We start from the raw sequence: 24112 nt of genomic DNA, 5'->3' as shown, positions 1-24112 counted from the left end.
TGGCCAGTTTGATGCGATCAAGAAAGTTTAAACCTTTAAAAATTTAAAGCATCAGTAGTTACTAATTCTGTGGTTCTAAAATGGCATGATCTGAATTTAGCAAAGAGAATAAAAGTTCAAACTTCTGAAGAGAACAAAAAGGTTAAATTGTATAATTCATATTTCCTGCCCATTACAGCAAAGATTATTACACTATAGATTCTGGTTAACTACCTTCTAACACTTTAAAATTTCAAAAAATTGCCAATTCTGGGACACAATACTACAATATAAATTATTACAGGCTTTTAGATCAGGAACCACGTTTTTATTGTTTGAACAGAATAAGAATGTTGTCTTCGCTCAGTAATTATAACAACATAAAACTGTCAACATTACTGAGGCATATGACTCAAAACTTCATAGAGATAATGGGACTAAAAGTAATGAAAAAAAAAAATACTGTGTAAATGGAAAGGACACCAAACCAGGAAGTCAAGAGACCTGACAGCTGTGTGACCTTGTGTAAGTCACTTAACCAGTGTAGCCCCTTATTTTCTCAACCGCATGATTTTTTGACTTTAAAATGAGATGAGGCTAGATGATCTCAAAGAATCTGCGGCTTTCTATGAACCAGTGTTTTTCACTTATAGACTCAGGAAGCATGATAAATCAAGAGCTTTTCCTCAGTTTAAATGGTGCAGGTAATTTGTCTGTTTTGCTTTAAGATAAATTATAAGGAGCCTTTCATATTCCAAACATGAATATTACAGAATATAAATCCGGTTAAGCTATTTTTCTAATGAGACCATCATCTCCATAACTTATACCTATGTAACAAACTCTGTTTAAATCTAGTTTAAAATTCCAGTAAAAATATAGTTGTAAACAATATGAAAGTGCTTTGAACTCATCAGACTGGGTTTAAATCCAGTTCCGCTGCTTTTGAGGTACACGACCTCAGACAAGTTATTTCCTTTCTCTGAGGTTCTCTAAGTGTACACGTAGAATGGGGGGAAACAATAGTAGTATCTAATCTTGGAGGCTTGTTGTGAAGATTAAGCAAGAAAACGCTTGTCTCTGTATTTAGCATAATGCCTGTCATTTTATAAAATCTGTTCCTAAAAACTTAACTGCCATTCTGTTACAAAATGGCAGAATGAGTCTCAAAAATGTAAATATATGCGTCTGAATACATTTTGGTAGTTTGTTACATCAAAGCAAAAGCACTCAATTCTTTTTAAAGTTATTACGGAACAAAGAAACATGATATCATGAGCAAGCAGAGAATTAGAAGCCCACATTTCTTTTAGTTCATCATTATTTCTGTAACATGCTACACAGGACATCCTGTTGGCCTAGGCTAGAAAAAAATCACTTTTAAAAAAGGCAACTGCAACCCTCTGAACTGAACACATTCCCAGAAGAAAAATCTCCTGCAAAAAGTTGGGTAGCATTTTTAACAGCGATGCTACCTGAGCAGAGCCTGTGGCTTTGGATAACTGCTCTTGCAGCTGAGGAATGTGTTTCTTGGCCTCTTGGATCTCTTTTAGCAATCTTTGGGCAGGTGTTCGGTTGTAATCTTCCTGCAATAACTGAAAAGTTATAAAAATATTTTGAGAATTAATTACTTATGTCAAGAAAATATAGAAAAAGTCCATTCTTAATAAATTAGCAGATGGCATTGATTACAATACTGCGTGATTGTGATCATGACAAATATCAACTCAACTATGCCCACTCACATTTCCACTGGCCTGTAAACAGCCCCATTTCTAATTTAGTACCTGCAGCCGTTCTTGTTCTTTCTGTAACATTTTTCTCAGAATTTCTACTTTCTGGTTATGAACCACATTGTTTTCCTCCTAGAAAAAAGATAAAAAAAACAACAACAACAACCAAACAAAAAAGAACCAATACAGGGAAAGTGAAGCTAAAATAAATAGCAGTTATGAACACAGGCTATTAGACATGACAAGGTTATTGAGAAATTTCAGCCCTTTTATTTCACTTTTACTAAACTAGGTTCAAGAAAACATTAAATACTGATTATTAGCTGGAGAAATGAAATTGCCTTAAGTACAAGAATAAGATCTTACACTTTCCATCCTTTCGGTCTGTATTACCAATCCCCACGCACGACTCCTAGTACTTCCTGCCTGAAATATTAAGACAGCTCCCTAACTCCTCTCTCTTTGCTTCACAACCCTATAATATTTTATCTAATTAGCCTTCCTAAAATCACTCTCTCGCTCCCTCCAAATTTTAATAGGTTCTTACTGCCCACCCAGTTGCATGTAAATGAGTCTGGTAGTTGTGATTTTTCAAATAGTCTTACCTTTTTCAAGCCTCATCTCCCACTACTTCAAGCCTTAATAGGCACCGGCCAAACGAGAGTCCTGGCAACTTCCCCCCAATACTTGGTGCTTTCTTGGCTCTTTGTTTCTGTTTATTCTACTTCTTTTACCTGGGCTACTTTTCTCCCACTGCCACCACTTAAGTGATACCCATTTTTCAAGGTCCAATTCAAATAATAGCCTTCCATAATGTCCTTCCTTACTACAACTGGATGTACTTCCTCCCTTTGAATTGTCACAGAACTTAGTATTTTCCCCTTCATAATGTCTACATTCTGCCTTTGTACTGTAATTACTCATATACCCTTGATTCTATCTCAAACAACAAAGGTTTAAGTACCTACTGTATGCCGAGCAATATTTTAAGCACTGGGGACACAACAATACACAAACAAAAATACCTCTGTCTTCTTAAACTATATATTCTAAGATAACTAAGGACCTTGAACATAGGGTATCTTAACTGTATTTTTGTGAATGACTTCCTGTTTTCTATATGGCAGGTGTTAAATATTTGTTACTTAAATGTGTTATCCCAATACCCTATAATCATTTCAAAGTATTATGTAAATTTTTATATTAGGGAGCTGTTTTCTACTATCTTGAACTTGAATTTGTCAGCTCAACACTTCAAAAGTCTTAATATAAAGCAAAGGCACCATTATATAAACTGAGCATTTATAAAGAAGTTTTCCCCCTCTTACCCCCATGAGCACAGGACTAGTAATTCTCTCCATGTTCCCAGATGCTCCAGGTGAATGAGGGGATGTCATGATGGGAGACATATGTCCAATGACTGATGACTCTACTTCAGAATCGGCAAGTGGAATCTGGGGCGACCCAGGTGGGCGTCCCTGAACAGTGAGAGCTACATAGGAACCAGCTTTGGAGGGGAAGATAGAGGAAGGGGAGGGAAGGAAAAAGAACACTGTCACCTTTTTTTACAGCATTTCACTACTTCATCTTTGACAGTTCTATAAGATCCAGTTATGTAAGCAAGCATGATCTGCTAACCATTGCTCCAGAAAAAAAGAATCCAACTTGTCATTTCTCTTTTGTTACTCCCCTAAAAATCTAAAAGAACAGTGCCATTTTCAGATAGCAAATTACCACTCAAAATATCAGATATTACATAAAAGCAAATAAAATTTCTAGTCCCAAGAATTGTTTTTAATTTAGGGAAGAGTGTGTTAGTAGCAACCATCTACTAATGGTTATGTTCAATTAATTTCTCAAATGTAAATTTAAGGAATGATCCTATTTTAAGACGCTTTAATTAGGCAGGGATTAACTAATTTTCTAGAATATCATGATGCACTTTTAAATTAACTTTAAAAAATGCATATGACCAAAAAAACCCACGAAAATTGGAGAAGAAAACCCAATAAATAAATAGTGAGTTTTTATTTTAAACTGTGGAGAAGACAGAAATTCACTAAGCATATTACAGGGGGAAGAAAGCACAGAAAGCAAAATCAACCCTGAGCAGAAAGACTCGACAACAGACGCTCATTTATCTAGCACTGAGAAAAAATGAGACTTTCAAATTAAGGACTTTTCTAGATAGCTGACCTTTGAATAACAAAATCTTCCTCTTAGACTTTCCAATAGAACTTTTAAATGCATTCATACTTTTCTCCCTATTTAACTGTCCATGGAACTCACTGTCAATTATTTCAGTGTCTGGGGTCCTAAAAACCATTTTTTTTTAACACTTATTGGTCACAAATGCTATTATTTGGGGGTATTTTAGGTACATATACTTTTCAAGGTTTTCTTTTATTATATTTCTCTCTGTGAGAAAGTCATCTACTATGTCTTATTTACTTATCCATGTGCTTGCCTCTGTTAGCTTCCTATTTCTTCCCTTCCCTTCCTCAGCTATGTTTCAACTGCTTCCATTTGAAATCACTTGTATTATGTCTAGAAAATGCATTCATTACACAGTAGGACATGGGGGACCTCCAGTGTAAGTACAGTATACTTTAGTATGCTATAGTATACACAGGTTTGAGGCACTGCAAATTTATATCTGTTGGACACTCAGAGTGTTTTATGCTTTAAGTTTTTAGCTAGGCTCTCATTATTAGATAGGTCATCTTTTGCTATAGTGCTAGGATTTAATTTTTTAAGTAAAATTTACATTGGAAAGGATAAAATATATAACCTAAAAAACTAAAGAAATCATCTTTTTATACTCTGCAATAGTTAGTTATCAGGCATATATTTAGTTATTATCATAAGCCATCATATTTATGTAGCACATAAAAATGCATAAATCACAATCTCATCATATAAATAATAAAATTTATTCATAAACGCAGACCTAATTTTGATTGTCCCTTTTCTTTTTAAAACATACTGAGATTAAGAACTATGATCACAGTGACCATTTAGAGCACTGGGAGTCTGATAAACGTAAAAGAATTCAAGGGTTGTTTTAAACAGTAAGATGGCCAAGGAGGAATGCCATTTATTAAATTTATCCAAAAGATGTCCAGTCTATGAAAAAAAAATGGATTAAATAAAACAGTAGTGTTTCTGCTCAGCTATAAACAACTATTTCTTACTTGTAGTCTACTTTAAAAAAAAATTTTTTTAATGTTTATTTTTGAGAGAATGAGAGAAACAGAACATGGGTGGGGGAGGGGCAGAGAGAGAGGGAGACCCAGAATCCGAAGCAGGCTCCAGGCCCTGAGCTGTCAGCACAGAGCCCAACGACGGGCTTGACCTCATGAACCGTGAGATCATGACCTGAGATGAAGTCAGATGCCTGAGTGAGCCACCCAGGTGCCCCAATTGTAGTCTACTTTACTGTGGAATAGTCTGATGCAGAAGATTCTAAATTCTTAACTCTGGAGATTTCCAAGAGATCACTACTGTGCATTTTATTTAATCATTTACTTATCTGAGGAAACATGATTATGCCAGATGATTTTTAAAATTCCATTTCAGTTTACCTGGGTCATTCCATCTCAATTCTCAATCTCTTCCCCCTCAGATGACTCATGCATTTCCATATTACCATATGCTTTCCGTATTACCATATTACCAAGAATGACAAGGATATTATAATCAACCATGTATACGTAGTGGACCGAAGATAGTTATTAGTAAATTAAGAATTTTCGCCTCAGACTTTCCTTTAATGCAGGGTTAAAGCAAACTCCAGCCAAGAGGCTAAGTCCAGCCCAGACTGTTCTGACAAAATAAAGTTTTACTGAAACACAGCCACACCCGTTCATTTACATACTGTGTATGGCTGTTTTTGTGCTACAATGACAAAGTTGACTAGCACACTGTAAGGCCCACAAATCCTAAAATATTTACTATCTGGCCTATCACAGAAAATGTTTGCTGATCCCTACTTTAAGGAATTCAGAAACCAATTAACACTAAGAATAACACTTACATTTGATTAGCTTCACCACTTCCAAATGGTTTGAATGAGTCACCAATGTACCATTCACCTTTAAGAAAATGGAAAGTGCATGTCAGGTACGTTTTACTGAGAATGGAGAAATCGACTTCAGGAATTATTATACATAGTACAACCCATTATAATATAACATAGTACACATAACTACATTAAAATATGTATGTATTGGGTGCAATATTCACTTTTCTCACTGTTCTATAACGTATACTCAGCAATCAAATGAAGTTGAATGCAAAATAAGGCCTTGATTTAAAGGAGATTACAATTTACCATGAAAAATGACAAAATACACCATGCAACAGGTTTTACAAGTCCTTCACAGTGAAGGACTCTTGCAAACAAAAAGGACTTCTCGGCTTTTAATTACAAATTCTGATCTGTCAAAATCATACTAATTTTTTTGAAAGATAAAAAAATAAGCAATATTTCCACAATACTCAATTTACTTCGAGTTTTCCAATCGTGACCTAATCTTTACAATGAAAATTAATTTTCAGACAGGCTAACTGTGGGAAAGGTTATCCAAAGTCTCAACTAAACCAAATTAAGATATAAATATCAAACACAGATCTAACATTATTTTTGTTGATGTAAGTAATGCTAATTTTTACAAGTTCAAATATGTCAGTGTCAAAAACAGCAGTAAAATACTAACCATGCGCACCAGAGATGATCACTATTAACCAAGAAATTTAATCTGTGAGACACTATTTTAGCAAACACACACCAGATACACAGGCACATATACATATACATTATATCTGCCTTTTTTTCTGCAAATACTTTTTTATTCTACTGTGGATATCTTTCGATATAGGTACACACAGACCTAATCCATTCTTTTTTTAACAGATGTAGATGAAATGGAATTTCTTTCTCTCACCCTCCATTTATGCACATTTGCCTGTTTACAAATTTTCAATATGATAAGGCTGAAATGAATTTCCCTGTATATATACCAGTTCACATTTGTAAACTTACTTTCTTACGTTTAAGTTCCTAAAAGCAAAGTTTCTGGTCAAAGGTTATATACTTTTTGAAAGTATATAATTTTTGATGCAAATTCACAGATTTCCATCCAAATAGATTCTACCCAATTTATACTCACAAGTTTATGAAAACAGCCATTTTACCATACCTAAACTATGCCAAATGTGTATTATCAATAATCTTTAAAATTCCTCACAACCAAATATATTTGCACCTACCATTTTATTTTTAAATGCTAGTTTATTTTTGAGAGAGAGCACGCACCCAAGCTGGGGAGGTGCAGAGAAAGAGGAAACAGAGGATCCAAAGCAGGCTCCGCACGGTCAGTGCACAGCCTGATGTAGGGCTTGAACTCACAAACTGTGAGATCATGACCTGAGCTCAAGTCAGATGCTCAACCGACTGAGCCACCCACCCAGGCGCCCCTCACTCACCATTTTAATTTCTACTTCTTTGTTACCAGTGAGGTGAGATATATTCTCTATAATATTTATTTCAGTTACTTTGGGGAACTGATAAAATTCTTTGCCTATTTTTCTATTAAGCTATTTATTTATTCTTTTCTTAGGAATTTAAAAATGCTCTTTACAAGCAAGGATATCCTACTCTATACTAAGTTTCAAATATTTTTTTTCCAGGTAGTTGTAAATACATTCATGGTGTGTTTTCCTGTACAGTAATTTGATTTTAAGTATTCAAATTACTCAACTGTCTCAAGAATAATTACTAACTGGGGCGCCTGGGTGGCTCCGTCGGTTAAGCATCCAACTCTTGATTACGGCAGAGCATCAGGCTCTGCACTGACAAGTGTGGAGCCTGCTTGGAAGTGTCTCTCCCTCTCTCTGCCCCTCTCCCACTTGCGTGCGTGCTCTCTTTCCCTCTTTCTCTCTCAAAATAAATAAATAAGCTTAAAAAAAACAGTAATTAGTAACCAATCCACTCTTTTCATACTTGTCAGAATTCCAGGCTTGTTTCTGGATTGATAGGTCTGTATCTAGACTAGAGCCACTTGCTTTGAATTAATCCCTACATCTCATCTCACACATACCCATACACATAACATGTGTTTGTTTTTTTAGCTCTTCTTATACCTCTGTAAAATTCGTTTGGAAGAATCCTCAGTTTCACAAGTAATGACACATCTCCTCAATCATATTAGTATATTTTGATGAGACTTTCTTGCTAACAGATTAGTCTGGAGAGAAATGATCTTTATAACTGACTTACTTTCCTATCCCAGAACAAGACTCCATTTATTCGAGTCTTTTATTATGCCGTTCAGTAGAATAATATTAACCTTAAAATAAATAAGTTTTTTATAAATACATCCTATATAATGCACTGTTTTTGTAAAACTCCAAGTGAAAAATCCAATCCAGAAAACAAATCCAACCCAAAATATGGCTAATATATGCTGTTTTTTAATCTACCATAAATTCCATCTTTTCCTTACCTTGATGATTCGATCACCTGTCTGTACTCCAGCCCGCATGGCTGCTCCATCTGTAAGAAAAATTAATTACTCAAAATGTAATTCATTTGCCATGTACTGATAATCTTCTTGAAAAAGGCAACATAACCAAATGGTTAAAAAACATGGGCTCTGCCACTCACTAGTTGTGTGACCATAAAATCAGTCAATTTTATGTTTTCTTACTCTAAGCCTCAATATCACCTATAAAATGGGGATGAAAAATACCTACCTCAAACTATAGTACCCAAATAAAGTATTTGACATAGAGTAACAGAACATATTATTATTATCATTTTGGGAAAAGTCGATGTTTTTGAGCATATAACCATTTCTTTAATCTGGTCTACCAAAATATCTCTGGTGCCATGAAAAAAATAAAAGTCCATAAATTTCTGTAAGTGATAATGAATAAACATGAACAAGGAGTCATACGGTTTCTAAAACTATATGAGACTGTTTTCTTCCTAGTGAGTACAAAGAAAATCACCTAGGGTAAATTTGTACCTATAAATATGACACTAAAGACTGATCTAGCCCAACAGGCCACATGACCAGCAATGCATGTGATTATTTTATTATGCGCAAGAAACATGAAGCTTTTCTGTTCTTACTCTGTTTGCTCCCAAGTGACAAGACTGTTTTAAAAAATGCCTTGCCTTCTTTGACAGACTGTACGAAGACTGGATTGTCTCCACTGACCGTCAGCCCAAATCCATTGTCATCCTTCTGGATGATCACACAACGCTGAACAAGACCTGCACAAGAACCACAGGGTAAAGAGAGAAGGAAGAGAAAATGGAGAGAAAAAGACATTATTACATATTAATAATGAACTGTAATGAACTGTATTCTATCTGGAGAAACACAAGATGACATGTGAGGCCCTTATCAAAAATCAGAGTACTAACCCCATAAACAAAACAAACACAAGAACATCACGAAGAGCCATATATGTTGGTCTCTCACTGGACAGGTAGAGTAGAATTGCCTCAAGATTAAAAACAGCTACGGCAAAGTGGAAAAGATGAATTATTAGAGAGGAGACAGAACGGAAGCCTATTCACATCTCTGCTATTTATCTGTAACACAAAATCCTCCCCACCGCACTGTGTTTTTTGGTGCTCTAATTAGTATTCAAACCCAAGAAAATCAAGTATTTTGGGACATAAGGCTAGAAGCATCCCCTGGTAAACCCTAGAGAAATCCAATCTCACTCTCAGAAAAATCTACTCAGAAAAAACTGACTATGTAAGGGAAACTGACTATACAAAGAAGAGCACCGGCAGATCTTCTCCCAAAACGAACAAGTTCAAAGACAGACCCCGGCTCATAGAAAAAATAAACAGAAAGGAGAAAAAAGTAGAAAAGACAAAGAAAGAACCTGCGAGCTCAACCAGTTCATTTCTTTCACACACTCACCTGGATTCTACAGGAGAACTATTTTCCTTTTAGCTAGACAGCAAACAAAAGTAGTCAAGGCAAGGCGAGAGAAAGAGGGCCACAACCAGAGGAAGAGAGATGTCCCATCACAGAACCCTGATTGACACCCAGGGCTGTTTGATCACAGATCAAGATCTAAAGATCCTGAACTCTGTGTTAGCCAGAGATTTAACACTTTCAGCTTTGCAGTATCTAAATGCTTCACCAAAAATCAATATACAAAATATGGAAAATAATGCAAGTATAGTGATGATGAGAAAATAAAAATTTCTTCAGAATAAAGATTTTTATACAAAGAGCATGACCTTTTAAATAAGTCTGATGCACAAAACAAAGGGTATGTTAAAGATTGCATGTTAATGAATACACGTATTTCTCGCTGTTGTGCAATGTCACAAGTATGTGAGCCTACTACAACCGAAAGCCTGGAATAAGTATATCACAGTACAGGAAACACAAACTATGAACCTCACTCATAACCCTACATGAGAAATTAAAGTGAATCATGGACCTAAACACAAAGGTTTCAACTTTTCATAAGAAAACACAGGAAAAAATCATCAAGACCTTAGGGTAGGCAGAGATCTTTTAGGATGCAAAATGCATCAACCATAGAAGAAAAAAAATCATACATTGGACTCAAAATTTTAAATATCTGCTCTTCCAAACACTGATAAATGAAAAGGCAAGCCACAGAGTAGGAGAAAATATTCACGACACAAATATCTGATAAAGGACTTGTATCTTTATTATATTTAAACAACAACTCTACAATTCAATAATAGGGGACACATTTTACTTTATTTATTTTAAATGTTAATATATTTTTGTGAGAGAGAGACAGAGAGAGAGAGAGACAGAGCATGAGCAGGGGAGGGAGACACAGAGTCCGAAGCAGGCTCTAGGCTTTGAACTGTCAGCACAGAGCCTGACGCGGGCCTGAACTCTCGAACGGCGAGATCATGACCAGAGCCAGTCAGCTGCTTAACCAACTGAGCCACCCAGGCGCCCCTAGGGGACACCTTTTAAAAACAACAAACGATTTCGGGGCACCTGGCTGGATCAGTCAGTGAAGCATGTGACTCTTGAATTCGGGGTTGTGAGTTCAAGCTCCATGTTGGGTATGGAGATTACTTAAAAATAAAATTATATTGGGGTGCCTGGGTGGCTCAGTTGGTTAAGTGGCCAACTTCGGCTCGGGCCATGATCTCGCGGTCTGTGAGTTTGAGCTCCACGTCGGGCTCTGTGCTGACAGCTCAGAGCCTGGGGCCTGTTTCAGATTCTGTGTCTGCCTCTCTCTGACCCTCCCCTGTTCATGCTCTGTCTCTCCCTGTCTCAAAAATAAATAAAACATATTAAAAAAAATAAAAATAAAATTATATATAAAAAAGAAAAAGAATAAAAGATCTGAATAAACGCATCACAAAGAAAGATACTGAACTGCCAATAAGCACAGGTAAAGGTGCTTAACATCTGCAGTCATCAGGAAGACGCACATTAAGACTACAATGAGATACTACTATACGGTAACTAGAAATGGCTAAAAATAAAAAGACTGATAATATCAAATGTTAGCAAGGATGTGGAGCAACTGGAATGCTCATGCACTGCTGATAGGAGTGTAAAATGGTACAAATGCTTTGGAAAACAGTTTAGAAATTTCTTATAAACATGAGTACTCCAATCAAAACGTGAGTATGCATTTACACATGACACAACAATTTCACTCCCAAGAGAAATGAAAACCCATGTCCACATAAAGACTGGTACACAAACATTCATAGCACTTTTGTTCATAAGAACCAAAAACTAGAAACAACTCTAACGTCCATCAACACGTGAATGGATAAACATACTGTCGTGTATCCATTATAAAAAATACTACTTGGCAAGGAAAAAAAAAAAAAAGGAATAACTCACACGTGTAGCAAACATGTAAGAATCACAAAAACATCATGCTAAGCAGAAGAAAACAGATACAAAAGAGAGTACATACTATGTTATTCCAATGGAGAACAGGCAAAACTGAAGAACAGTAACAAAAGCAGATTAGTGGTTGCCTAGGGGCAGGGTTGGGAGGAAGGGTAAGAATGACCACAAAGAGACACGCAGGAACTTTCTGGGGTGATGGTCTTGTATCTTAATTAAGGTAATGGTTACATGAATGTATTCATTTGTCAAAACTCATCCAACGGTACACTTAAAAGGACTGCAACTTATTTTATACAAATTGTACCTCAAGAAAGTTGATTTTCAATATCAAAATCTGTTAACCCTCAATTCTAGAGACTACTCAACACCAAACAGTATTTGAATTAGCAAATTCACCACTTCCACAAAACAGTACATTGAAACGGGGACAGAGGAAAGATAATTTATCAGAATTCAATGTTTGACTTAATGTTGCGTCCTTCAAGTAATTGGGAAAAGTTATAAAATCAAGGAAGAAGTGTTCTTTGTAAATTTCTAGTACATAATACAATCAATATAAGAATCAGACTAGAATAAGAGCAATGGCTTATCAGAATCTTTTAAAATCCATGCCCGGTATTAGAAAAATAAATATTTGATGATCTATTTTCTTTAAAATTATTTAAAATTTGTTTTTTAAATTTTTTTAAATGTTTATTTTTATTTTTGAGAGAGACCAAGCATGAGCAGGGGAGAGGCAGAGAAAGAGGGAGAGAGAAAATTCCAAGCAGGCTCTGAGCTGTCAGCACAGAGCCCAACATGGGGCTCAAACTCATGAACTATGAGATCATGACCTGAGCCGAAGTCGGACGTTTAACCAACTGAGCCACCCAGGTGCCCCTGAAATTTCAAAGTAAGATATCATGACTTTAAAATAAAAATCAAGGGGCGCCTGGGTGGCGCAGTCGGTTAAGCGTCCGACTTCAGCCAGGTCACGATCTCGCGGTCCGTGAGTTCGAGCCCCGCATCAGGCTCTGGGCTGATGGCTCGGAGCCTGGAGCCTGTTTCCGATTCTGTGTCTCCCTCTCTCTCTGCCCCTCCCCCGTTCATGCTCTGTCTCTCTCTGTCCCAAAAATAAATAAAAACGTTGAAAAAAAAATTTAAAAAAAAAAAATAAAAATCAAGACAGCTGCAACACTGAATATAGAGATTTTTCCCATACTTATATCTATGTTCCTCAGTTCTCCTACCCCACCTCCCAAGAGCTGAAAAATCAGTGAATTAAAGGTTTCTAATGTTGGGGTTTGCTGTGCTAAGCCACTGGCCTTCTTAAACAGACTGTTTTTTTGATCCCTGTAGAGAATAGGATGCTTGTAAAAAATGAGGGAGAGGAGGGGCGCCTGGGTGGCGCAGTCGGTTAAGCGTCCGACTTCAGCCAGGTCACGATCTCGCGGTCTGTGAGTTCGAGCCCCGCGTCAGGCTCTGGGCTGATGGCTCAGAGCCTGGAGCCTGTTTCCGATTCTGTGTCTCCCTCTCTCTCTGCCCCTCCCCTGTTCATGCTCTGTCTCTCTCTGTCCCAAAAATAAATAAACGTTCAAAAAAAAAATTAAAAAAAAAAAAAATGAGGGAGAGGAACAATGGGCATTAAGAGCTTTGCTACGTTTGTGTATTTCACTTGAATATAATATATATTAAGTACTTAGCTTAATGCCTGACAAACATAAATAACGGCTCATAAATGTTATTTTATTATGATAGGTAGCATGCCCTTGGATTTTCATGCTCAGAAATATAATACTCATCTCTCCATGCCATCAATAAAAAAATCAATTAATAAACACTTTTAACTTATGGGCACCTGGGTGGCTCAGTCAATTAAGCGTCCAACTCTTGGTTTGGGTTCAGATCGTGATCTCATGATTCATGAGTTCAAGCCCTGTGTTGGGTTCTGTGCTGACACCGTGGAGCCTGCTTGTGATTCTCATTCTCTCTCTCTCTCTCTCTCTCTCTCTCTCTCTCTCTCTCTCCCCACCCCTGCCTCCACTCTCTCTCTCTCAAATTAAAAAAAACAAAAACAAAAACAAAAAAACATTTTTCTGTTAAACTCCTGTCATTAATGGGAATGCTCCTTAAAAGGATCAATCCTCATTTATGTCTTTGTCTAAATTTCATTTTGTTTTGTTTTAACAAAACAACCAAATTAGATTTGGGTGGGGAAGGAATACAGAAGGGAAATATTACAGAGTAGGGCTTCTTCTTATAAGAAGGCAACGTTAGAATATGGGAGACAGCAAGAAGGCCTCGAGAAACAAATCACCTTCTCTTATAAGCTTTTCCTAAACATCCAGACTGGGTCGGGTACCCCCTTACAGACTGCACCCTCTTGTTATGTCCACAGTATCATTATCATTCACAATTGATTCCTATTTCTTTTTCTCTTCTCACTAGATTATATGCTTCAAGAGTATAGGGTCTCTATCTTGTTTACAATCTTATCTCAGGAACTGGCACATGTTCAGACACAGAAAAATTTTCTTTAATTGGAAAAGTTGAGGAGTCTAGAGATGGAAGTTCAGAAAAGAAAGTCATTAATAAGAGAGAAAAAAAATCCATCACCGTCAATTTTAGCAACTATGTCTAGGATCCTAACAGACTGCTAAAATTTGAACGATATAGTAGAATTACCTCAGAATACTGCAAACCTGTTTTCTACAATTCAAAATTGTCCAGCTTGATCACTTTTCCCTCTTAATTCTACATCAAAAGGAGATGAGGCCCAAAGGAGAAGAGCAAACAGAGAAAGAGCTATGTACATATCCTATTTATCTTTCTCCTCTCCCCAACCCCACTATATTGTCCGTTTATTATTATTCTATCTGCTAATCCGAGAATCTGATATACTTTAACATATAAGAACTACTAGAACAATACAAAAAGAAAACACGACTTACATATACAGCCGATTCAGAATCCACAGAATTCAAATTAATGATCCTATTTTGTCCTATGAATCTATGCCATCTGCAAAACCTTACATTGGGGGTCGTAATTAACTAAAAACTAAGCTGTTGTTCCATTCAAAATTCAGAAATCCGGTCTTTCAAACGCTTAGATCTATTACGTCCCTTCCCATTGAAAATCAAATAAAATGCTTTTCTTTTTTCTTGGGAGAAATTATTTTTTTTTATGTTTATTTATTTATTTTTGGGAGAGAGAGTGCAAACGGGGGATGGGAAGGGAGAGAGGGAGACAAAGAATCTGAAGCAGGCTCCAGGCTCTGAGCTGTCAGCAGAGAGCCCGACGCAGGGCTTGAACTCACGAACCACAAGATCATGTTCTGAGCCAAAGTCAGGAGCTTAACCAACTGAGCCACCCAGGCGCCTCATTGGGAGAAATGTTCTACTTGTTGTAGACCAGAAGCTATTTTAACCCAAATCTCACCCTTAACACCCTTAACACTGAAATCACCAATACACCAACAATGAAATCACCGAAGATTAAATTATTATATCACTGAAATATCCTTTTTGACAAACTAGAACCCACTTTCTTAATTTAACAAATTTGCATTGAACATCTGTCTACTAGTTATTTAATACCACAGTCTATAGGTGTTGTGAAAAGTACAAAACTACTAGAAGCCTTTGCTCTCCAAGAACTTAAAATCTTGGCAGGAAAGGACAAAAGAGAAACAAATAGACAAACAATGACAATGTTTAATAAAGAATCCAAGTATGGTACAGATAACAGGCCCTGTATGTTATAAAAGAAGGGAGAGATAACAGTGGAGTCCTAACTCCGAAACAGCCATTTTCAAATTTCATTGATTAAAAACAAACCAACCAACAAACACCGTCCACCATTTTTACTTTTTCTGGTTTTTACAAACACATGTAGTTCATAGTCTGTTTGTGGGTCTGTCTTGCTGAATCACTTATCATCTGTGATAACTGCATACAATGTGTTGACCTCTGAGTATGAGTTTCTATACGGTCCCAAATCACTTTGGAGCTGCATCCAAGTGCCATGTGTGAAGACAAGCAGAGAGTGCTCAACAAGTAAGATAATGGTGAGGCTCAACCTCCCCTGAAACTTGGTCATGGTAATACTTCCTCATTCCCATTGTTCTTAGTGCCATATGAAGATTGTTTTCACAGCTATCCACTTGTTAAGGGCATACGGAGCACTGGTAAACAAGTGCCTATCTCTATTACAGTACTTACCAAAACGTATTAAGATTCTTCTTTTGTGCTAGACTGTGAACTCCTAGAAAGCACGTACAGATCCTATTATCTTTGCATCTCCATCCCTTATCATAGTGCCTGGCATACAATAGGTACTCACTGTATATTCACTAAGTAAATCTGCATGTATTTTATATACGGGAAATTCTAAACCATATTCAATCACTTTTTAGGAAAAAGTAAAATCATAGGCCTGAAAACCATGCAAAGTAGTGAAGTACTTTTATAAGGACACTAATCTCCTGCCTTGCCTAAATTCTAACTAAAGTAATTTGATTCCCCACCTACCCTAAAATAACTCTAGTTACAAATAAATTTTTCTTTATTTCCTGTTTTTTAAAGTTTATCATATTTCACCTGGAAGCTAACAGACATCATGCTTCATATCATCAGTGAAGAGTGTTCTTTAAAATTTATATAAATACTATTCTTTTCCTAAATTTTATTTTCTCTTTATAACAAGACATTTCTTTTTCGTGTTATAACAGAATGTTATATTGGTTTGAAACCAATATAAAATGACTGTTTGTTACTTAAAAGGTAATTACCAAGGAGGGTATTTTGAAAAGTGAAAAAAATCAAGCCTTTGTAGTGCTTTGGAGTGGGGAGGGAAGAAGTCATGAAAAGGTCCCCTGAAAAAGAGGAGAAAGTTCTCTCTGATTTCACTATAAGACATATGTGGAGAAAGGCAACAACCATAGTGCCAAAGAGCAAATTATGGAAAATGGAGTGTTAAATACGCAAGGCAATATGTGAACCCTTCCATACTGCATTTATTCCAGGGAAAGCACATTAGTCTTTCTTCACCTTTGATTTTATTACATGACCAAACTTCTCGAAGTCTCACCTCTTAAGAATTAGCTTCAGGGAAGGGTGTGGAGAAAGACCATGTGCAACCTCATAAAAAACAGCTCATTTTTAAACTGCTGCCAGACATACATGTTTTATGAGTAAGACCTCAGATAATCCTTTGATTAAGAAGCTTCTGGATTCTAAATGCACAATGCTGCCAGCAAGAGGAAGCCTTAACTTCCAAGTAGGCTGATTTCATTCTTTTAGACTATTACCAGCAACGAGGCTCTTTTCTAAGTTAAATTTTCTTCTACCTTAAAATTTTTCTGAAGACAAGAAAGATCCAATCAAGGTGAGCTACCATTTTATTCTATCGATTCTCTTTACTAAAATACTTTATTCCAATATCAATAATCACTCATTCATAACTCACTTGATGTGTGCCCCCCCTGTGTCAGACACTACGGGAGATGCACAGATGAAGATAAAAAATAACAAGACAGTCAAAACAGTAGACACAAAGCAGGATGTCGAAGGTCAGACAACAGAGGAGTGGGGTGGACCTAGGAAAGCCCTATGCTGGAGGTAGTATTTGAATGGCGCCTTGTAGGAAGGAGAGTTAAAAGGAGGTAAACCGCTCAAGACAATGGGAATGACATGAGCAAAAAAAGAATACCAAGCTATGTTTGGAAAGTGAAACTTTGGAGGAGGGGCTGGTATCTCTAGGTGAGTGGTAGTAGAAGTTAACAGTAGGAGATTAGGGCAGAATGATAAACTGGAAACAAATTACAGCATATCTAAACTATTTGTACTCTCCTAGTAAGTGAGTGAATGACCAAATCCTTACTTTAGTAGTACTAACAGAAAGAGTAGAATGGAGAAAAGGAAGTGAATCAATGTGAAACAAAGTTACGAGTCTACGAAAATAGTCTTATGTTGTGATGGAAAACTGAACAAAGTGGTGGTAATAGAACCAACGAGTGAGGGCTGAAAAATAACGTGAGGGTAGAATCAATGGGACTTGGCAAACAGTGGACTACCGAGGACAGGGGAAAGAGAGAAGTCAAAGGTAACTTCAAGAAAATGAGACTAGGTGAATGGAAGAACGGCGGTACCATGAAAAGAATCAGGGAAATCAAAAGAAAGTCTGATTTCTGGCCACTGGGAACAATGATGAATCCCACACTGGCCATTCCGAATTTGAAGGATGGTTAGGGGCACCTGGGTTGTTCAGTTGGTTAAACGTCTGGCTTCAGCTCAGGTCACGATCTCACGAGTCGTGGGTTCGAGCCCTACATCAGGCTCTATGCTGACAGCTGAGAGCCTGGAGCCTGTTTTGGATTCTGTGTCTCCCTCTCTCTCTCTCTCTCTCTGCCCCTCCCCTGCTGCACTCTGTGTGTCTCTCTCAAAAATAAACATTAAAAAAAAAATTGAAGGATGGTTAGAGTGAAAGTATTCAGGAAATGGTTAAAAACAGAAGACTGGAAACAGGAGAAAAGATCAAGGACAGAAAAGTGGACCATGCCTACATTTATAAGAGGGAAAAAGCAATCAAGTAAAGAAAAGCCAAAACAATTGCAGACAGAAAAGGACCAGATTAATGCAATACCATGGAAATGAAAAAAAAAAGGGCATCAGCACTGCCAAATTGTTCAGAGGAAGGTGAGAACTGAGAAAAAGTACTGATTTTTAAGGATCTTCTGGTTCACCTTCCAGATAGTACGTGTTCAGAGGTCAGATTTCAAGAGGTTAAGAAGTGAATGACTTATGAGGAAATAAAAGGTTCATGTTGTAGAACGCTCTTTGTCAGGCTAAAGAAGAAAGCAGAAAGAATAATAACTTGGTGAGAGTAAGAGTCAAACCAAGGACTTTTATATTTATGAATCTGAAGAAGCTGAATTTAAAAAAATAAGAATTTTTTAAAAATACACTCTGAAGTATCCAACCAGGACAGTTCAAGTACTAATAGTCTGCCTCTGTTACGGACTGCTGCTTGTGTCCCCCCCCAAATTCATATGCTGAGCCCTAACCCCTAACGTAATGGTATTTGCAGATGGGGCCTTTGGGAGGTAATCAGAATGAGATGAGGTCAAGAGAGTGGGGCCCTCATGATGAGACTCGTGCCCTTAGAAGAAGAGACACCAGAGAGATTGTTCTCTCTCTACACAGCTCACACCAAAGAAGGGCCATGTGAGCACAAAGCCAAAGGTGGCCATCTGCAAGCCAGGAAAGAGAGCTCACCAGAATCTGGCACCCTGATCTCATACTTCAAGCCTCCAAAACTTCAAGAAAATACATTTCTGTTATTTAAGCCAAGTCTCTAGTATTTTGTTATAGTAGTCCCAGCAGATTAAGACAGGTTCAAAAAGACATGGGTTAATTTCTTGTACATAATACTATCAGCTAGAATCTCTTCATGAAACAAGACAGAAGGTAGGAAGAAGCTGCAAACTCAAAATTCCCTTGCCCTTCTCTCATATCCCACAAAAATCCACAGAATTTTCCATTACGATAGTAGTGAGAAAAAGACAAAATTAAGTATAATTAAAATTGCAAATCAGAAACACGATCTGCTCGTGATCAACGGACTCCAAAAGGTGCAGAAGGAAAAATAAGGAGAAATGGAATAAGTACTGACCTACTGCACCAGGCAGAAACCTAACAAAAGAAGTCCATACAAAACAAACATTTGGTTTCCTTTTAAAATGAGCAAAGTAAATCTACCTCACAAAGTAGCTCTAAAAATAGCCAAGAGAGTTCAAAATAAGTAATTTGTAAGCAAAGAACTAGCACTCGTCTAAGTAGTGAGCTAATGAATTTTACCCCAAGACCATATATAATCTCAAAAGTTAGAAGTGGGCTTGTTAAGAGACCCTACACTAAAGCAATGTCAGCAGTTGCTACAATTCTACTCCATCATATTTCAGTATTTCCAAGCTTTTCTGGACTCCCTAGAGATTCCTTTCCAACTGTGCTAACTGCACAAAGTCTGAAGGAGTCCATTCACACAGGTGACAAAATATTTGTAATGTCAAAGAGATTTAAGTTAGTATGCTAACTCTGTTCCGATCAACTCATCCCTTTTATAAGTGCTTTTTAAAGACTCACGGCTCAGTTCCTTCCAGAAAAGGTATTTCGAGGGTTTTCAAGAAACAAACATACAAAGAAGCCACACCTTGTTTCCCCATTACCACTTAAAATGTTTCTATTACTAACAAGCGAATGGCATGCCTGAACTAGCATTGATATTCCTATCACTGAAATATTAACATCCAAATCAAACAGCAAGCTTTTGCATACATACCACAGATCTAGGAAAATGGTGGGGAGGTGAAATACAACACTGCAAAGGCTACTGGAAAAGAAGGGGGCCGTAAAGATGGTGTTCACATTCCTAAGGAGAGGATAAACCATAGGAAGCTCTTTATGTAGAACAGAAAGACAGAGTCTCGAGAAATTCGGAAGCTATTTCTTACTTATGAGAAGCCAAATACTTTGGAAGGGAGGAAAAACACAAACCTGCCATGCCATACAGCACGGTGCACATTTCATCTTGAACTACTGTAAGAGGTTTCACTGCACGAAAAAGGTACTGGTCACAAAAACCAAAGCAAAGAACCGTATTTATCCCACAGAGAAGCATTAACTGGTTTATAACCAAACACTGAAGCCTCGTAATATTAAAAAGTATGTGACACTGTGGGCTCAAGTGTCAGGAAATACAAATTACAAAATGTCTTAAAGGGGGGAGGGGCATTCTCATATATTTGTTTCCTTTCATGTATGTCAAGCTAGGAAACAGCTATATCTGGGGGAACTTCCGTTTGATAGACTTTTTGTTCTTTTAGAGAAGACCTGGTTCTCCTTTGAGGACAAATTTGGAATCTTCATAAAAAGAAGTAACTTATTAGTCTTTCAGTTATTTTAAAAGTCTTGGCTCCAAGCAGTGCTTCTCCTATTCACTTTTCTCAAAAAACGAACTGGATGCCGAAACAAGGGAAGAGGACGGCAGGTAACACTGTGCAGAGGAAAGGGAAAAACACATATGAACTTCACAAACATGGTTTATATTCTCTTTGGAAGACAGGACACAGTCTAGAAATATTAGTGTTTCAATCTTCTGTTGCAAAAAGTTAACCATTCAGATTAAACCTGCTCTTTGTGAAAAATACCTTTAAAAGGTACCATTTTGAAATTTTCCCATTCAGAATAAGCTTCAGGGAAACTTATAAAAGGCGTAAACAAATTCTTCAAGCCACAGAAATAAAATACTTAAGGTATTTTTGCTGTTGTGGATAAATCATACACGAACAGCATTTTCAGATAATGAAGGCAATTAAAAACAAATAAAAAAAATCAAATAAGAATTCCAAAGAACTGCTAACACCTCTGAATCACACCAGTGCTACACTTAGAGGGAAAGACTGGTGCCATGAAATTCTACATGATCCAATCTCTGCAAATGGGACACGGGAAGAAGATGCCAAGAATTCAAAGCCCATCCATGTTACATGGAGGAGGCTGACTCAAACATATCAGACATCATCACTTTCCCATCATCCACAAGATGGAAGAGAAGATGGGTCATGTGGCCTACCCTTACTCTACAATGTTAGTTTCTAGCAACCTTAAGCTTCCCAGTTGCAGCCACATTAAAACCCCGGCTCCCTTTCCCTGCAGTAGGTCATGCCATGCAGAGCAGACACAAGGAAGGCTGCAGTTATTTAAAAAAAAAAAAAAAAAAAGGAAACAGCATGAAGCAAGCTCCAAAGGTGCAAGGCTGAATCAGCTACATTAGCTTACCATATATCTCGGATCTACTCTCCTCTGAACTAGACTTTGTCTTCTTGGAGGAGCTATCTGCACAAGAGCGGGAGAAAAGGAGAGAGATATAGAAAATATGGAGACCAATGTAAGGGGAAAATTCATGGGGGAAAAAAGAATGAGTCATGATCAAGTTAAATCGTGCAAACACAAAGTATGAACATCACAGGTGATAGCACTTAGAACAGTCACGAACAGCACAGGTAATGACATATTTTAAAGATTTATCGAAGAAAAGATAGTGCAATAAAAATATGTTCAAACAAAACAACACATGAATAGTCTACAAAATGTATCATCTGACAATTGTAGAGATGACAAAAGCACCAAAAGCTGTGATAATCTCATTTTGAAGCACTGCATACCCCTCCGCTAAATCTGTCTTTGGAGACAGCACATCACAGGTGAACAATACAGAGTAAGTCATTCTAACAAGACTATACTATTTAGGTGCACTTGGGCAGAAACTCATTAGCAAGACAGTAACTAATCATATAAATAAATAAAAGCCACTGAGCCTCATGATGTCAAAGTTAGGTATCAGAGATAATTATCTTTTAATAGAAATCCAGAAGTTATACCCCACCACAAAGCCTAAATTGATGATCAGGACTTCATTTTTACCTACTACTCAAGATGCAAGTAAATTATTAGCTATTCACTTCCTATTCTTCCCTGTCTAGATAATAATATTTTTTCAAAATAACAGTTTATACTAAGAATATGAAATATTAGACACAAAAAATATACTTTTAAAAATTAAAAATCGTATTTATAAACAAAAAATATCTAAAAAGATATTTTATTTGTGTATCTAAGACCTTAGCATTCATTTACTTTATCTTTTGTCATAGGAACGTACAACTGAGTAAAATTGTTATGAGCACAGAGAACACAAATCAGTTTCAAATGACAAAAGCAAAATTATCAAGCATTTTTTTATAAATTAAATACTGAGAGAGTTTATAAGGAGAAAACAAAAGACCGTATTTTACAAAAGGAGTTCAATCTGTATGTATAAAATTAAGAATTTAATAATCAGAAGTCTACTGGCATGAAAACTTTAGGAAAGATCAACATTACTTAAGACTCTCTAAGCTCAGAATATTTGACTGAAGAAAAAGGGATCTCTATTCATTTGCTTACTCTAAAATCGTATGATCATTAATTTTTGAAGTTGGATTTTATCTAATACTCCAATTTACCACAATCACACATGAATTTTTAAATAACTACAGAAATCTGTAGTTGTTACTGCTTTGATTTCATGAATTACTACTGTTCATACTTATGATTCATTTTAACACTAAGTCCTTGGTCTGACTGGAATCTCTAATTATGATATAATAACTATTTCTCTTCTCATGATTATTTTTTTAAAAATCACTCTACAATGATGCTTCCATAGTGGAATCCATAGTGTTGAGTGTTAAAAATGCATGCAACTCCTCCTGAATGCACAGGTTTTATATTACATCACTGAGGAGGAAGGAGAGTCCTGAACAGACCAAACAGTAACTCCTGGTGTTTCAGGTAGTTACACAGCTTAAGCTGTATCAGTCTGAACTTCATTACTCTCAATAGTCTTCGGAAAAATGGTGTTTTACCTGTGGGATCAAAATCATGCGATGCACTGCGCTCAACTTTCTGCTTCTTATCTGTTGGTGACTCTCGGTTCAAAATACTTCCATGCCTAAATTAAAGTAAAGCAATCAAATATTTACTACAAGCAAATCAACAGAATAAAAACTTAATTTAAAAATTGCTGATCAGTTTACCCTATACAGTCTCATAAATCTCTCTAACGTATGTTTTTCAAGAAGTTTTAAATTCAGTCTGTGCTATGTGTAATAAAGAGTCTATTTATTTGGTTATATAAAGTGCTTAAAAATAATAAAAGTAGTATTTAGCATTAAGTCTATTTTATTCTTAGAAATAACTTAAATTCTTTCAGTGGTTTTCACAAGTTACTATTATTTCCACCGAACAGGTAAGAAAACAGTGCCTGAAAATAATTAAACACATTCCTCGACCAGATTCTACATATACTATGATAAGGTTCAAAATCACTGTGTAAATATAGCATGGATGAGAAAAGTTAAAAAAAAAAAAAATCTTAGGCGAGCCTCACTATAGCTCTAGCTACACAAGTCAGGCAGACCCAGTTGACACTAGAATCATTATTTTTCCTATGGCCTACCCAACTACAGTGATCAAATAGTGGCTGGGCAGCAGATAAGACCCTCACCGTAACACATACACTACCAATTAACTGAAATGTCAAGATCAGCATTGGTATCCTGGACCATACTGTCACTAAAAATGACAAAAGTAGTATAATAGTTAGGAATGATATACTACCTACATTGTAAATAATATTCACAACAACCAGGATGAGAAAGAGATGTTGAAGAACAAGTACTGAGGAAAAGGCATTTAATCCCAGGGTATGAATACATATGGAGATATGGATGTGGGCATAGGCATATTTGAACATTCTGGATTTTTCCCTTTACTGGCTTAAAGTAATTAAGACTGATTCAGTTTGCCAAAGTTCATTAACTAAAGGCAGCTGTAGTTACCCAAGTGATAAAACACATCAAAAACTGGCAATCCATTCGCACTCCCCAAGCTACTCACAACTGAAAACAGTCACAATAGA

At 36.6% G+C, this 24112-nt stretch overlaps 1 protein-coding gene across 5 annotated transcripts in view; it reads right to left on the bottom strand.

Moving 5' to 3' along the window:
• Window positions 1-24112, bottom strand: part of ARHGEF12 (Rho guanine nucleotide exchange factor 12) — a 151041-nt gene that overhangs the window by 54381 nt on the left and 72548 nt on the right. For 2 of the 5 annotated variants that reach the window (XM_030333249.1, XM_030333253.1), the window contains exons 3-10: window positions 23058-23143; window positions 21430-21486; window positions 8896-8994; window positions 8219-8268; window positions 5749-5806; window positions 3041-3219; window positions 1767-1844; window positions 1455-1574 (exon numbers count right to left, since the gene is read on the bottom strand). In XM_030333249.1, coding sequence (XP_030189109.1) covers window positions 1455-1574; window positions 1767-1844; window positions 3041-3219; window positions 5749-5806; window positions 8219-8268; window positions 8896-8994; window positions 21430-21486; window positions 23058-23143 — 727 coding nt within the window. The remainder of the gene's footprint in view (window positions 1-1454; window positions 1575-1766; window positions 1845-3040; window positions 3220-5748; window positions 5807-8218; window positions 8269-8895; window positions 8995-21429; window positions 21487-23057; window positions 23144-24112) is intronic. The other 3 variants (XM_030333251.1, XM_030333250.1, XM_030333252.1) reach the window with 3 other exon arrangements.

The sequence above is a fragment of the Lynx canadensis genome, chromosome D1 (assembly GCF_007474595.2).
Source record: "Lynx canadensis isolate LIC74 chromosome D1, mLynCan4.pri.v2, whole genome shotgun sequence".
Taxonomy (NCBI): domain Eukaryota; kingdom Metazoa; phylum Chordata; class Mammalia; order Carnivora; family Felidae; genus Lynx; species Lynx canadensis.
This window is presented reverse-complemented; position numbering and strand designations above follow the sequence as displayed.